Source organism: Periophthalmus magnuspinnatus, chromosome 7 (assembly GCF_009829125.3).
Source record: "Periophthalmus magnuspinnatus isolate fPerMag1 chromosome 7, fPerMag1.2.pri, whole genome shotgun sequence".
Lineage (NCBI taxonomy): Eukaryota > Metazoa > Chordata > Actinopteri > Gobiiformes > Gobiidae > Periophthalmus > Periophthalmus magnuspinnatus.
Window position 1 is genome coordinate 11,214,463 of NC_047132.1, and position 13,621 is coordinate 11,228,083.

The following is a 13,621-nucleotide window of genomic DNA, read 5'->3' on the forward strand; positions in this document are numbered from 1 at the left end:
ACCAGAGCCTAGTTGTCTTCACACCCACAGGGGATGCTGATTACATCAGCTTCAAAGTATCAATAGTAATCCTGCCCTTCACGCAAGACCAACTCCAGGGCTTGATCAGTTCCACTACAGCCTCAAAACACTCACTAGTGCCATCTTGTGTCTGCACAAATTTCTGCAAAAGTGTCTAGTTCTAAAATAAGTACACAGGAAACTGAGGTTCAACAGATCACATTTTATTTCAGATTTCAGGAATGACCAAGCGCTTGTCTAATACTCCTCCCCCTCGTCTTCATCATCATTCACACTGTCCGCCCCCACCTCTTCATAATCCTTCTCCAGAGCAGCCATGTCCTCTCTGGCCTCTGAGAACTCTCCCTCCTCCATGCCCTCTCCCACGTACCAGTGCACAAAGGCCCTCTTGGCGTACATCAGGTCAAACTTGTGGTCGAGCCTGGCCCAGGCCTCTGCTATAGCAGTGGTGTTACTCAGCATGCACACAGCCCTCTGCACCTTGGCCAGGTCTCCTCCAGGGACCACAGTGGGTGGCTGGTAGTTGATGCCCACCTTGAACCCAGTGGGACACCAGTCCACAAACTGGATGGAGCGCTTGGTCTTGATGGTGGCGATGGCGGCGTTCACGTCTTTGGGCACAACGTCACCACGATACAGAAGACAGCAGGCCATGTATTTACCATGACGAGGATCACATTTCACCAGTTGGTTTGCAGGTTCGAAGCATGCGTTGGTGATCTCAGACACAGAGAGCTGCTCGTGGTAGGCCTTCTCAGCGGAAATGACTGGGGCGTATGTGGCCAGAGGGAAGTGGATACGAGGGTAGGGCACCAAGTTGGTCTGGAACTCTGTCAGATCCACATTGAGGGCGCCATCGAAGCGCAGAGAGGCTGTGATGGAGGACACGATCTGACTGATGAGCCTGTTGAGGTTGGTGTAGGTGGGGCGTTCGATGTCCAGATTCCTGCGGCAGATGTCATAGATGGCCTCATTGTCCACCATGAAAGCGCAGTCGGAGTGCTCCAGGGTGGTGTGGGTGGTCAGGATGGAGTTGTAGGGCTCCACCACAGCAGTGGAGACCTGGGGGGCGGGGTAGATGGAGAACTCCAGCTTGGACTTCTTGCCGTAGTCCACAGAGAGACGCTCCATGAGCAGAGAGGTGAAGCCGGAGCCGGTGCCTCCTCCAAAGCTGTGGAACACCAGAAAGCCCTGCAGCCCCGTGCACTGGTCGGCCTGTGGACACACACAGTTTAAAGAGGAGCTCACAATGAGACACACTCTGCCTTCACACGGCTCTCACCAGTTTGCGGATCCTGTCCAGAACCAGGTCGATGATCTCCTTGCCAATGGTGTAGTGACCGCGAGCGTAGTTGTTGGCAGCGTCCTCCTTCCCAGTGATCAGCTGCTCTGGGTGGAACAGCTGCCTGTATGTTCCACTACGGACCTCATCTGTGAGGAATATAAACATTAAAATTAGTCACTGGCACACATTAAGGCTTTAGGAAAAACTAAGATTGTAATGCAGCTACAGTCCAACAACCAGAGAGGGGCCCTGTGCTTATGTTTGTGATGTTGCCAATGTAAAGGTGTCAAATCTCAATCTCTCTTCTTACACAGTAGTCCCTCATTGTAAAGATTTGCAGTTAGTTGTATTACGCACCAATGACAGTGGGCTCCAGGTCCACAAACACTGCTCTGGGCACGTGTTTTCCAGCCCCAGTCTCGCTGAAGAAGGTGTTGAAGGAATCGTCTCCTCCTCCAATGGTTTTGTCACTGGGCATCTGTCCATCAGGCTGGATCCCATGCTCCAGACAGTACAGCTCCCAGCAGGCATTTCCGATCTGGACTCCGGCCTGGCCCACATGGACTGAGATGCACTCGCGCTGAGGAAAAACATACAGGTTAGAACAGGTCATGTTCACAGCATCAATCAAGAAGCTACACAAGATGCCATTTGAATTCTCACTTTCCAAAACTGGTTTAGCAAAATGTATTAAACATAATTGAAACTACCCATTAAGTCACATGCATCTCTGTTTCTATAAAGCCGTTCTAATTACAAGATATAAATAACAGCTACACATTAGGATCAGTTTTGTCTTATGGAAAAAAGATGCAATAGTGTTGTCTGAATATATTCATAATATACATTATATCAACTATAAATGGTTCAGCATAAAAAAGATGAACACATACAATTAGTTTATAGTGGAAAAAACTGAGCAGGCGACACAGGCCTGACTAAAGCTATTGCGACTGCAATTCTGTGTAGTGAGTCAAAGTAGAACATGTAATAAACATTCAAAATTATGCCACAGACAATGTTATTAAGACCAACACCCGTTTAACAATTAACAAAACAAAAAAGGGTGAGACAATAAAATATGACTAATAGAAACTGGGAGCTTGATGATCCAAAGAACTTCAGTCATGAGAAACATTGCCTACAGTCAGCTCACATGTTACAGCATCATTTCAAACACTGAATAGACCCTTTGTGTAAACGCCACAAGATCACTTGACACAGTTTGCCTCAAGTCAATTTAAGATTCCTAAATAAGTTATATTAAAAAGGGGCAAACATAGTGGATACTTTTCCATCTAGAGCTACTAAAATGTTTGGATCTACTTTAATACAATACAATAGTGGAGCCAAAACATTTCATACCAGAGATCACCTTGTTACATAAGGAAACGGGGCTTATCTGGCTTTCCAAATACCACCAGGACTTCTCATTAAAACTGGTCTAAAACAGTGCTAGAATCTGCCTAAACCTGGACTCAATGTTTAAACTAGCTATGAACTTGCTCTAAACACACAAAACACCAATGTGATATGAATTACCAAAGCATACGTCAAATTTAATTAAGGCAAATAAAATCTAAAATGGAAGAGGACCTTGAGCACCACCAGAAGTAGCCCAAGTACTACCAGAGGAACGTGTACCACAGTTTGAGGACCAACACAACAGGCCATACCAACAAGATAAGAGTCAAATATGTGGGTTACCTGTGGAGGGGGGAAGAAACGGTCCTAACGGATTCTGGCGGCAAACCAACGCTGTCATATGCGTAAAGTCACAAGGCGCAGTGGCCATGGTTAATTGGGTCAACGTGCGTAAATGTGCCAAGAATCAATCAGGTGTAGATTATAATTTTGGAAAGAAAGTTTGTTGCGTTTTTAGTTAAGTCAAATTTTGCTGGTTAAGGATCTGTGGACTAAAGCTGTTAGATAAAGTCTAAATATACACGTAAAGAAGCTTATCAATTTGAATGAATGAACGAACCGGTTAGGACTAGAGCTTCAACCACGTGCGTCATGGGCAATGCCTGGTTTTAACAAAATATTAGCAGAAAATTAGACAAATACTCACCATGTTTAGTTGATAAAGATGAACACAAAGATATTAACTGCGAAAAGAAGCAGCAAAAGTTAACTCTCACAACAGAGACCTCAATGCGTCCCGAGTAAGAATTGACTCTGAAGATGAACGCGAGGTGGGACGTTTTTATATCGTCTGCGTCAGGGAAGAGAAAGCGCAAGAGCGGATTGGCTGGAGAAGTCACGTGGCCTTTGGCTCATTGGTCTAAAGTTCAAAAATCAAATTTGTGACAGGACATATTTCAGAATGAGACAACTTTGGAACAAGGAGGAAATTAACGAATTACTGCGCACGCTGCAGTCGGTCTCTTATTTAAACATTTTGTTTTACTTTTAATGTTTATGTCACAGCCTGCACCAAAATTCATTCATAAAGCCTAACATGAAAGTATAGTAAACCTAAGAATAACAAGCAAATACCCATTATCCGCAGATATAAGAAAAACACACCTAAATGTCATGTTAGGCCTCCTACTATGATACTGTTACCATGATCTGAATAACGATACAGTGGCAACGGACAAAATGTTGGGCTAATTTATATCTATTAGGCTACTACTATAGGTTTATATACAGCAAAAATATCTCAACCAAATCTATATAACCAATTCAAGTTATAGGCAAACACTAAAACGGCAGAAAATTTGAGTGTGGACTAAACCTTATTCACGTCTGCGCCACTAGAGTGCGCACATGTACCACCTTATAGTCAAAGTAACCCACTGCTGCCTCAGATAGCACACTTATGTGTCAGGGTTGTATAAATAAGTTGATATTTGAGACAGACACAAAATTCAGGCATCATATTTATTGTAAATGCACTTCACAAACAATGTGAAAATGTGTGGTCTTAAGGATGGTTTATGCACAAGATTTCATTTGATTTGAGCTTAATACTCTTCTCCCTCCTCGTCACCTTCTCCATCTGCAGAATCAATGCCCACTTCTTCATAATCCTTCTCCAGAGCAGCCATGTCCTCTCTGGCCTCTGAGAACTCTCCCTCCTCCATGCCCTCTCCCACGTACCAGTGCACAAAGGCCCTCTTGGCGTACATCAGGTCAAACTTGTGGTCGAGCCTGGCCCAGGCCTCTGCTATAGCAGTGGTGTTACTCAGCATGCACACGGCCCTCTGCACCTTGGCCAGGTCTCCTCCAGGGACCACAGTGGGTGGCTGGTAGTTGATGCCCACCTTGAACCCAGTGGGACACCAGTCCACAAACTGGATGGTGCGCTTGGTCTTGATGGTGGCGATGGCGGCGTTCACGTCTTTGGGCACAACGTCACCACGATACAGAAGACAGCAGGCCATGTATTTACCATGACGAGGATCACATTTCACCATCTGGTTAGAAGGCTCAAAACATGCGTTGGTAATTTCTGCTACAGTTAGCTGCTCGTGGTAGGCCTTCTCGGCAGAGATGACGGGGGCATAGGTGGCCAGAGGGAAGTGGATACGAGGGTAGGGCACCAAGTTGGTCTGGAACTCTGTCAGATCCACATTGAGGGCTCCATCGAAGCGCAGAGAGGCTGTGATGGAGGACACGATCTGACTGATGAGCCTGTTGAGGTTGGTGTAGGTGGGGCGTTCGATGTCCAGATTCCTGCGGCAGATGTCGTAGATGGCCTCATTGTCCACCATGAAGGCACAGTCAGAGTGCTCCAGGGTGGTGTGGGTGGTCAGGATGGAGTTGTAGGGCTCCACCACAGCAGTGGAGACCTGGGGGGCGGGGTAGATGGAGAACTCCAGCTTGGACTTCTTGCCGTAGTCCACAGAGAGACGCTCCATGAGCAGAGAGGTGAAGCCGGAGCCGGTGCCTCCTCCAAAGCTGTGGAACACCAGGAAGCCCTGCAGCCCCGTGCACTGGTCGGCCTGTGGACACACAGAGTTTAAAGAGGAGCTCACAATGACACACACTCTGCCTTCACACGCCTCTCACCAGTTTGCGGATCCTGTCAAGCACCAGGTCGATGATCTCTTTGCCGATGGTGTAGTGACCGCGAGCGTAGTTGTTGGCAGCGTCCTCCTTTCCAGTGATCAGCTGCTCTGGGTGGAACAGCTGTCTGTATGTGCCGGTGCGCACCTCATCTGTGAAGCACAGTCAGTTAAACTTGATTCACATTAAAGGCTGTAAACTGCATTTTACTGCACATTTACCAATGACAGTGGGCTCCAGGTCCACAAACACTGCTCTGGGCACATGTTTCCCAGCCCCAGTCTCGCTGAAGAAGGTGTTGAAAGAATCATCTCCTCCTCCCAGAGTCTTGTCACTGGGCATCTGTCCATCAGGCTGAATCCCATGCTCCAGACAGTACAGCTCCCAGCAGGCATTTCCAATCTGGACTCCGGCCTGGCCCACATGGACTGAGATGCACTCGCGCTGAGGAGAGACAAAAGTTAAAGTACTTTTTTATCACCTCCCTCTATCAGACTCTCAGGGTTTAACACAGGATCCAGTGACAGTCTAAAAGCGGCGCCAGAGAAGGGGCTCTTTGTGCGTCACCGATGAGAACATCATGACTAGTCACTTGACGCACAGCTCACGGTCATTTACGCGCCGAAAAAAAAAAATTCGACAAACGATGCATTTTACACCGTTACTGCGGTCAAACAGTTACATTTGTCCAAAACGACTTTAATTATGTACATTTTGAGATTTACAAAGGTTAGAAAGTTTTATTCGAAGATTTAATTCAACTAGAGGATGTAAAAAAAAAAAAACGGGGAAAAAAAACCGGAAAAAAGGGAACTTCTGTCTGGTCTATGGTAGATGATCGAAAATAGGTCATGCACAAAGTTTGAATTAAACCACTTTAAAACTACGAACAAATAAAAAAAATAAAGTTAACACAAGTTAGACGGTACTTTTAAAACTTTTTATCAATGTATGGGTACCACGTGATGCACCGGACAAAAGAAAAGATAACTTTGTCCAAGCTATAGTTTAACACGAAAACTGGCCCGAAATGTTAAAATATGTTAAATACTCACCATGTTTGCAAAAGATTGGTTGTGGATGGAGAAGAAAAAAAAGATGATGAAGCAACTCTCACAGCTAGGCCTTTAAGCGGTCCCGTGCAAGTAGTCAATGGAATTTTTTCACTAGGTGGGGCAATTTATAAACTCGCGTCTCCGGCGGAAAGTACCAGTAAAATGTGATTGGCTATCCTCCGACACGTGACCACTTTTCTTTCTTTCTATTGGTCCAAAGTGTAACAGTCATTCTTTAGTGATGATGGCATAGAAGCAGGGCAAAAAGGAGAGACGCACACCCAAGTTTTGCTCATATATTAGTCATATTTTATCTCTAAAGTGGTATTGAGAGCGTTAAAGAAGAAACAAAATCGTAAATTAACCAGAAAAATGTTAAAGCTAGAATAAAGCAATTGTAGGAGGATCACGCAAGTTACGTAGTTAGCATAAAAGCTACTGAAGACGTTGGAGTGAACCAATTGTGAGAAACCTCAGTATTAAAGTTGAATATTTTTGCGTTTACTTTTACTTTATGGAGTTTGGTGGCATAAGGGGCAGCCCAAAACAGCCAATGATACAATTATTTTCTAGCAGCATAATCTATTTTCAACAAGTATGAGTGTGAATAATGTAGAAAATTCCATCTGCTTGCTCAGTCCTGGTTTAGACATGGTTTGGTCTGGCCCAGTCCTGGTTTAGCTCTAATTGTCTATTAACAGTGATGAGAAGAATTTTTGGAAATGTATTTAGTTAGAGAATGCTGAATACCTGCATTAAAATGTATTTTTAAGGTATTCTGACACATGGTCCAACTAGAATACTGTACTCTGATTATTTAAAATACTTTAATGCAGTGTTGCAGTTAAATTATAGTGTAAAGATGCAACATAGGATTAAAAATAGCTTTATATTTGTTTCACCCTTTGAAAAGTCACATCTGCGCTCACCATAAGAGCAGTGCTATGTATTTTTCTCACTAATTCTGTGCAGTTTGAAGCCTAAATTGTGTAATCAACTACTGCCATGTCTTCCTTTGATTTTAGAAAAGTAACTGTATTCTGAATACCACCAAATGAAAAAGTAACTATACTGAAATACAGGTACTCAAAAGTAGTATTCGTATTCTCTGCACATGTATTTAATTACTTCCCAACACTGCCTATTAGACCACTTTGATGATTAGTTCTCATCTGGAATAGATCTGATTTAGTCCTGGTTTAGTTGTGATACCATAGTTAGTTTAAAATCTTATCAGTAGACCTGTCAAGATAACAAATTTTGAAGTTCGATATGCCGTTGTAGGTAAATATAAATGATAATGTTGAATCCAAATCATAAAGCAGGAATATCCCCCCCAAAAGTGTTCTATAAGTACACTGTTGTTAAAAAATATATGTGACACTTAAGTAATTAGTTTGTGTCTATAACGAGTCATAGAAGTTCATAATTTATGCATCTACAGCTCAAATTTCATCTCAGTACAGAAAAATAACACATTTTCCAACTAATACAAAAAAAGTACCCACTATAAATATTGACCTTGAAAAACAACAAGTTGATATAGTAATAGTTATCGTGACAGGCCTAACTCATCAGATCAAGCTTAGGTTCTGTGGACAAACAGTTCCAACATAAAAAGAGGCTATAGGTACTTTGCTTGGATTTGCAATGCGGCTTATAATTCATACAATGGAAGGATTATTTCATATTATTTTATTTTTGGTTAATTTTGGAAAAGTTTGCCGATAATAATAGTGGTTACTGTGCAATGATTTTATAGACATGTGTATTTAAGGTATGCTTCATTGTCCCTATAGAAAATGTCCTCTGCATTTGACCCATTCTTTAGCCCGTCAGAAGTAGTGAGCAAACACAGTGCAACACCCAGGGACCCATCTCCAGATCTGGAGCTAGTCTTCTAGGTCAGGACTACCTTAGCAAATATGAAGTCAATGTGCTTATGTTATTATGATTTATCCACCAATATCTGTCAGTTATGTATTGCATAACACCAGCCTGACCATATTACCATTCTTTCCATGTACCACCAGCATGCGTATATTATTTATTTACAAAACTACAAGTTTAAGGTGGAATTAATAAGAAAATACACATTTTGCACAATTGAAATTAGGGTTAGGATTTAAAATAGGCGAATTTTATAACAGGAAACAAAATGGTAACATAGACTATTGACCTGTGGGTTGGACAGTCCCCCAGTGTCCTATAGGGCTGATAAGTGCTGCTAATGGCCATATGTTCTGGTTAGAGGCTTTTAAAGTATGAATTATTTATGGTGAATGGTGAGCTACCCTCTTCTGCCTAAGGATAAGAATCTGTTCTTTCATGAGAGACCAAAATGACTCCAGTGATGTTATAGGCCTTTATTTAGAGTAGTGCCGAAATGACAAACAGTTTTGCAGTGTGGTTAGTTATTACATTGGTGACAGTTAAAGCGTGGATGCCTCTAAACACCAATCTGATGTCACTGAAGTAATATAACAACGTGACGCTTGGAATGTTTAAAGAATGTCATTTTGCACTTCTTCATCCCTTTAGTACTCCTCTCCCTCCTCCTCTCCCTCTCCCTCGATGGAGTCGACTCCCACTTCTTCATAATCCTTCTCCAGAGCAGCCATGTCCTCTCTGGCCTCAGAGAACTCTCCTTCCTCCATGCCCTCTCCCACGTACCAGTGCACAAAGGCTCTCTTGGCGTACATCAGGTCAAACTTGTGGTCGAGCCTGGCCCAGGCCTCTGCTATAGCAGTGGTGTTACTCAGCATGCACACGGCCCTCTGCACCTTGGCCAGGTCTCCTCCAGGGACCACAGTGGGTGGCTGGTAGTTGATGCCCACCTTGAACCCAGTGGGACACCAGTCCACAAATTGGATGGTGCGTTTGGTCTTGATGGTGGCGATGGCGGCGTTCACGTCTTTGGGCACAACGTCACCACGATACAGAAGACAGCAGGCCATGTATTTACCATGACGAGGATCACATTTCACCATCTGATTGGCGGGTTCGAAGCATGCGTTGGTGATCTCAGCCACAGAGAGCTGCTCGTGGTAGGCCTTCTCAGCGGAGATGACTGGGGCGTATGTGGCCAGAGGGAAGTGGATACGAGGGTAGGGCACCAAGTTGGTCTGGAACTCGGTCAGATCCACATTGAGGGCTCCATCGAAGCGCAGAGAGGCTGTGATGGAGGACACGATTTGGCCAATAAGCCTATTCAGATTAGTGTAAGTAGGACGTTCAATGTCCAGGTTCCTGCGGCAGATGTCGTAGATGGCCTCATTGTCCACCATGAAGGCACAGTCGGAGTGCTCCAGGGTGGTGTGGGTGGTCAGGATGGAGTTGTAGGGCTCCACCACAGCAGTGGAGATCTGGGGGGCGGGGTAGATGGAGAACTCCAGCTTGGACTTCTTGCCATAGTCCACAGAGAGACGCTCCATGAGCAGAGAGGTGAAGCCGGAGCCGGTGCCTCCTCCAAAGCTGTGAAACACCAGGAAGCCCTGCAGCCCCGTGCACTGGTCGGCCTGTGGACACACAGAGTTTAAAGAGGAGCTCACAATGACACACACTCTGCCTTCACACGCCTCTTACCAGTTTGCGGATCCTGTCCAGCACCAGGTCGATGATCTCTTTGCCGATGGTGTAGTGACCGCGAGCGTAGTTGTTGGCAGCGTCCTCCTTCCCAGTGATCAGCTGCTCTGGGTGGAACAGCTGTCTGTATGTGCCGGTGCGCACCTCATCTGTGAAGCACAGTTAGTTTAACATGATTCACATTAAAGGCTCCAAACTGCATTTTACTGCACATTTACCAATGACAGTGGGCTCCAGGTCCACAAACACTGCTCTGGGCACATGTTTCCCAGCCCCAGTCTCGCTGAAGAAGGTGTTGAAGGAATCGTCTCCTCCTCCGATGGTTTTGTCACTGGGCATCTGTCCATCGGGCTGGATCCCATGCTCCAGACAGTACAACTCCCAGCAGGCATTTCCCATCTGGACTCCAGCCTGGCCCACGTGGACTGAGATACACTCACGCTGAGGAAAAACAAACAAAAGTTACTGAGTTATAGAGGAAAACCAGGTATCAGTGTGATTTTCTTATTATTCTCATGGGACATAATTAACTTTTGTTTTTGATTCCACATTCCCTTAGGTCACCTAATGCAGCCTTTATCTATTGTCAGTCTGTACAAAGGCAGGTGCTAACTTTATTGTGACGCACTGCATTGTCTCCATGGTGACAGTTGAACAGTGCGCAGTCCTTCGTCTTCCTGCTGCCCTTAAGATTGTCTCAGAGGTCGTCTTGTCTCAATGGGATCAGTTACTATCATCCTGCATTTTTAATGACGCGCACTGCCTGACGCAGCATCTGTGCACGTGTAGGATTACGACTCCAGCTCGGGGCGCGCCCAAAGCTTCATCATAAACCAGACAGACGTGATGCTGAGAAAGCATCACCGTCAGCAGCGTCTGAGTGAAGTCTGACCACCGCAATGCAATCAGTAGGACCACTACCGCCACAGTGCTGTGTGCGCCAGTACATCTCTATGCAAAACTGATACAATTTATCACATTTTAGCAGGTATATACAGTGATAGAGACCATAAACATCTCCACCTGATGCATCAGAAGAAAATCTACAACTTTCTACAATCTACAACAACTAAACCCACTCCAAAACTGTTCACTTGCGTAAAAGGCGCACATGGACACATGGAGCAGGTCTGATAACGCAGCACAAAACATAAAGATTTCTTACCATTTAGATTGTTTAGATCGGACCAAAGTCTCTGAAACTCCTGGAAGAGATGTCTTACAATTCGACTGTTATGGGGTCGATGTAAGAGATAATGGCGCACACGAGGATGGACAGCGGTTTATAGGTGCGTAAAGCCCCGGTACCGGAGGCTGCTCTGCTCTGATTGGCCAGTGCTGCTTCAGTCTCCCATTTTAAAACGGATCCTGGCTTCCGATTGGACAGAGCTCAGTCTCCGGCACAGACCACCCCTAAGGACCGCCTCCTCCCGGCATCCACCCGTCACTGCAGCAGGAGCATGGCGCCACACGAAGAGGAAAATGCTGCGTAATTATCGCCCTGTTCACGGCGGCAAGTAACGGGCGCACGAGACGACCGACAACTGTGCACACGCGCCTTGTATTCACACACATTATAGGCACTCCAATGAAAAAACAGAGTGCTTATTGTGAAAGAAACACATAATGCACAGCAGGTGGCCATAGTAATAACTCATCAATGAATCAAATTATTATAACTCTGCCTATTTTGGCTTATACACTCATGGTCTACAACAATTATTTGTCTTTTTTTACAACACTGAAACAGGAACTAACCAATGTTAAAGTTACTAACCAAATAGCGTTTACAGTTTTATAATTACAGTTTACAGTTTTATCGCTTTGGTGAACAGATCCATGTAAAATAGCCCTGTTCTGTTTTTTGTAATGTTATGATCATTTTAATTTCTATGTCTGGAGTAGTTTGGACTATAACAAAGAATAGCAGTTGATGGGCCACTAAATACAATTTTGATATCACCATGGCAATAAACACCATGTGGGTTTATAGCCTATTAGTTCTGATAAGATGAAGTCCATCCTAAAACAGGAAATTACCTATTGTTCTATTTATTACATTTTTGGGCGTTCAAATTAATATATAGTTTTGATACTTTTTTCCTACCACCTTAATCTTGAGATGAATCAAGTCTATGGCCTGTGTGTAAAATTCAACAGGCCAAAGCAGATCATAGCACTATATGAAAATCCCCATGCATTTGGCCTGTGCTATTGCAATGTCCTGCCAATACAACTTATATTGTTCTTGTTGAAGGAGGCCAGTGTCTACCCTCTCTGCCCTGGACGATTTAGGCCACGGCCGCCCTGCCCCCTCTGCCAGTCCCAGCCGTTGCCGTGGAGATCCTGATCCACAAACCGCCTTTTATCTGCGTCACATGACCTGCTTAAACGGGGAATTAACCACCAGCTGCCAAATCTGACCCCAAATCGCCATAGAAACAGGTACACCGGTTGTTGGGTTGTTGATACTTAAAGTTGCAGCATGTAAATTTTTCTGGTGCGTGTCTGCCACCTGTTTGTCTCCATAGCATTGTAATTGTTTTGCTGGAATGCCTCACAGTATGGCATTAACTTATTTACCTCAATGAAGACAAGCAGGTGACGCCAAAGGTCAAGTTACTGGTCAGATCTGTGGAGAGTCGATCAGACTCACAGTAGGAATGCATGTTTTTCAAGGCATTTAGCTGTAAAAAAAAAAAAAAAAAAAAAAAAGTGTGATTGAATGAATACAGACTGAATAAATTTAATGCCATACTGTGGAACATTCCAGGTAACACAATAATATTTCCATGGAGGCAAGCAGGTAGTGAATGTCCCACCAGAAAGGTTACATGGTGCATCTTTAATGTTGGTTGGTTGTTTTCAGGCAGTCGAACTCTTACGTCTTTCAAATAGTGTTTTCAGGTAAAATTTATTAAGATAATTTTTGTATAGGCTACATTTACACATCCTGATTTGGTCCTACTTTTATTCTGGTTAAGTCTGGATGTAGACTTAGTTTGGTCCTGGTCTAATCCTGGCCTAATCCTGGTCTAGTCCTGGTTTAGTCCCAGTTTATAGCTGCTAAGTGATGATATCAATTTTGGGTCCAACCAGAAAATGTATAGCTGATTTCTAGCTTTGATTTTGTTCCTTATTCATTGAACAAGAGACAATCCCCTTTCAAAAGTGTATAATCACAAGCTGTATCAATGTAAATATGTAAATAATGTAGTAATAATCTATCATAACAGGATTATCAGTGTGTATATCTCACCAACTGCCAGTCACCGCAAACACCTGTTTAGCCTGGCCTAGATTATTACCCCAATCTAACTCGTATACTTTCTGTCAGTTATAACCATAGATCCATGTTTATGACCTCGTTAGCGTTAAAAGACTGAAATCTCTTTTTAACCTGAGATGTGCTGTTGTTAACAAACAGGAAATTGTAAAACATGTTCATTGTTTTAAATCAACTGATGGAGCGGAAGTAAACACAGCCTGAATAGCCAATTACCAACTGTATTTATCCCACTATTTCTGTGTTTCAGATGACATCATAACATTCTATAAACCAATAATATCTAACACAGATGGAAGCAGCTAAAATGAATATTGTTAAAATGCAGATTTGTGTTGTAATACAGTGAGGTCTTGGGTGTAGTCACTAAGAGAA

General features: G+C 43.9%; 3 protein-coding genes across 4 annotated transcripts; all 3 read right to left on the reverse strand.

Moving 5' to 3' along the window:
- Window positions 1-208: 208 nt before the first annotated feature.
- On the reverse strand, window positions 209-11,231 carry LOC117374133 (tubulin alpha-1C chain-like). 2 transcript variants are annotated; one of them, XM_055223254.1, is made up of 4 exons: window positions 11,126-11,231; window positions 1,664-1,886; window positions 1,304-1,452; window positions 209-1,236 (listed from the first exon to the last, which is right to left on the reverse strand). In XM_055223254.1, the coding sequence occupies exons 1-4, from the start codon at window positions 11,126-11,128 to the stop codon at window positions 259-261; spliced, it is 1,353 nt and encodes a 450-aa protein (XP_055079229.1). In that variant the 5' UTR covers window positions 11,129-11,231; the 3' UTR covers window positions 209-258. The 2 variants fall into 2 exon arrangements, with proteins under 2 accessions (XP_055079229.1, XP_033826197.1); XM_033970306.2 differs by lacking the exon at window positions 11,126-11,231 and adding an exon at window positions 3,378-3,481.
- Window positions 4,250-6,469, reverse strand: LOC117374131 (tubulin alpha-1B chain-like). The gene is made up of 4 exons (XM_033970305.2): window positions 6,376-6,469; window positions 5,542-5,764; window positions 5,324-5,472; window positions 4,250-5,256 (listed from the first exon to the last, which is right to left on the reverse strand). The coding sequence occupies exons 1-4, from the start codon at window positions 6,376-6,378 to the stop codon at window positions 4,276-4,278; spliced, it is 1,356 nt and encodes a 451-aa protein (XP_033826196.1). The 5' UTR covers window positions 6,379-6,469; the 3' UTR covers window positions 4,250-4,275.
- On the reverse strand, window positions 8,718-11,263 carry tuba1a (tubulin, alpha 1a). Its single transcript, XM_033970304.2, has 4 exons — window positions 11,126-11,263; window positions 10,179-10,401; window positions 9,961-10,109; window positions 8,718-9,893 (listed from the first exon to the last, which is right to left on the reverse strand). Exons 1-4 carry the CDS (start codon window positions 11,126-11,128, stop codon window positions 8,913-8,915), a joined length of 1,356 nt encoding a protein of 451 aa, XP_033826195.2. The 5' UTR covers window positions 11,129-11,263; the 3' UTR covers window positions 8,718-8,912.
- Between the last annotated feature and the right edge of the window lie 2,358 nt (window positions 11,264-13,621).

What these genes read in the sequence shown, in the direction of transcription:
- LOC117374131 (XM_033970305.2), bottom strand. An exon ending in CCTGGAGCCCACTGTCATTG is followed by an intron (nt 5,473 to 5,541) that starts GTAAATGTGCAG and finishes TGTGCTTCACAG; the next exon opens with ATGAGGTGCGCACCGGCACA. An exon ending in TTGACAGGATCCGCAAACTG is followed by an intron (nt 5,257 to 5,323) that starts GTGAGAGGCGTG and finishes GTGTGTCCACAG; the next exon opens with GCCGACCAGTGCACGGGGCT.
- LOC117374133 (XM_055223254.1), bottom strand. An exon ending in CCTGGAGCCCACTGTCATTG is followed by an intron (nt 1,453 to 1,663) that starts GTGCGTAATACA and finishes TATTCCTCACAG; the next exon opens with ATGAGGTCCGTAGTGGAACA. An exon ending in TGGACAGGATCCGCAAACTG is followed by an intron (nt 1,237 to 1,303) that starts GTGAGAGCCGTG and finishes GTGTGTCCACAG; the next exon opens with GCCGACCAGTGCACGGGGCT.
- tuba1a (XM_033970304.2), bottom strand. An exon ending in CCTGGAGCCCACTGTCATTG is followed by an intron (nt 10,110 to 10,178) that starts GTAAATGTGCAG and finishes TGTGCTTCACAG; the next exon opens with ATGAGGTGCGCACCGGCACA. An exon ending in TGGACAGGATCCGCAAACTG is followed by an intron (nt 9,894 to 9,960) that starts GTAAGAGGCGTG and finishes GTGTGTCCACAG; the next exon opens with GCCGACCAGTGCACGGGGCT.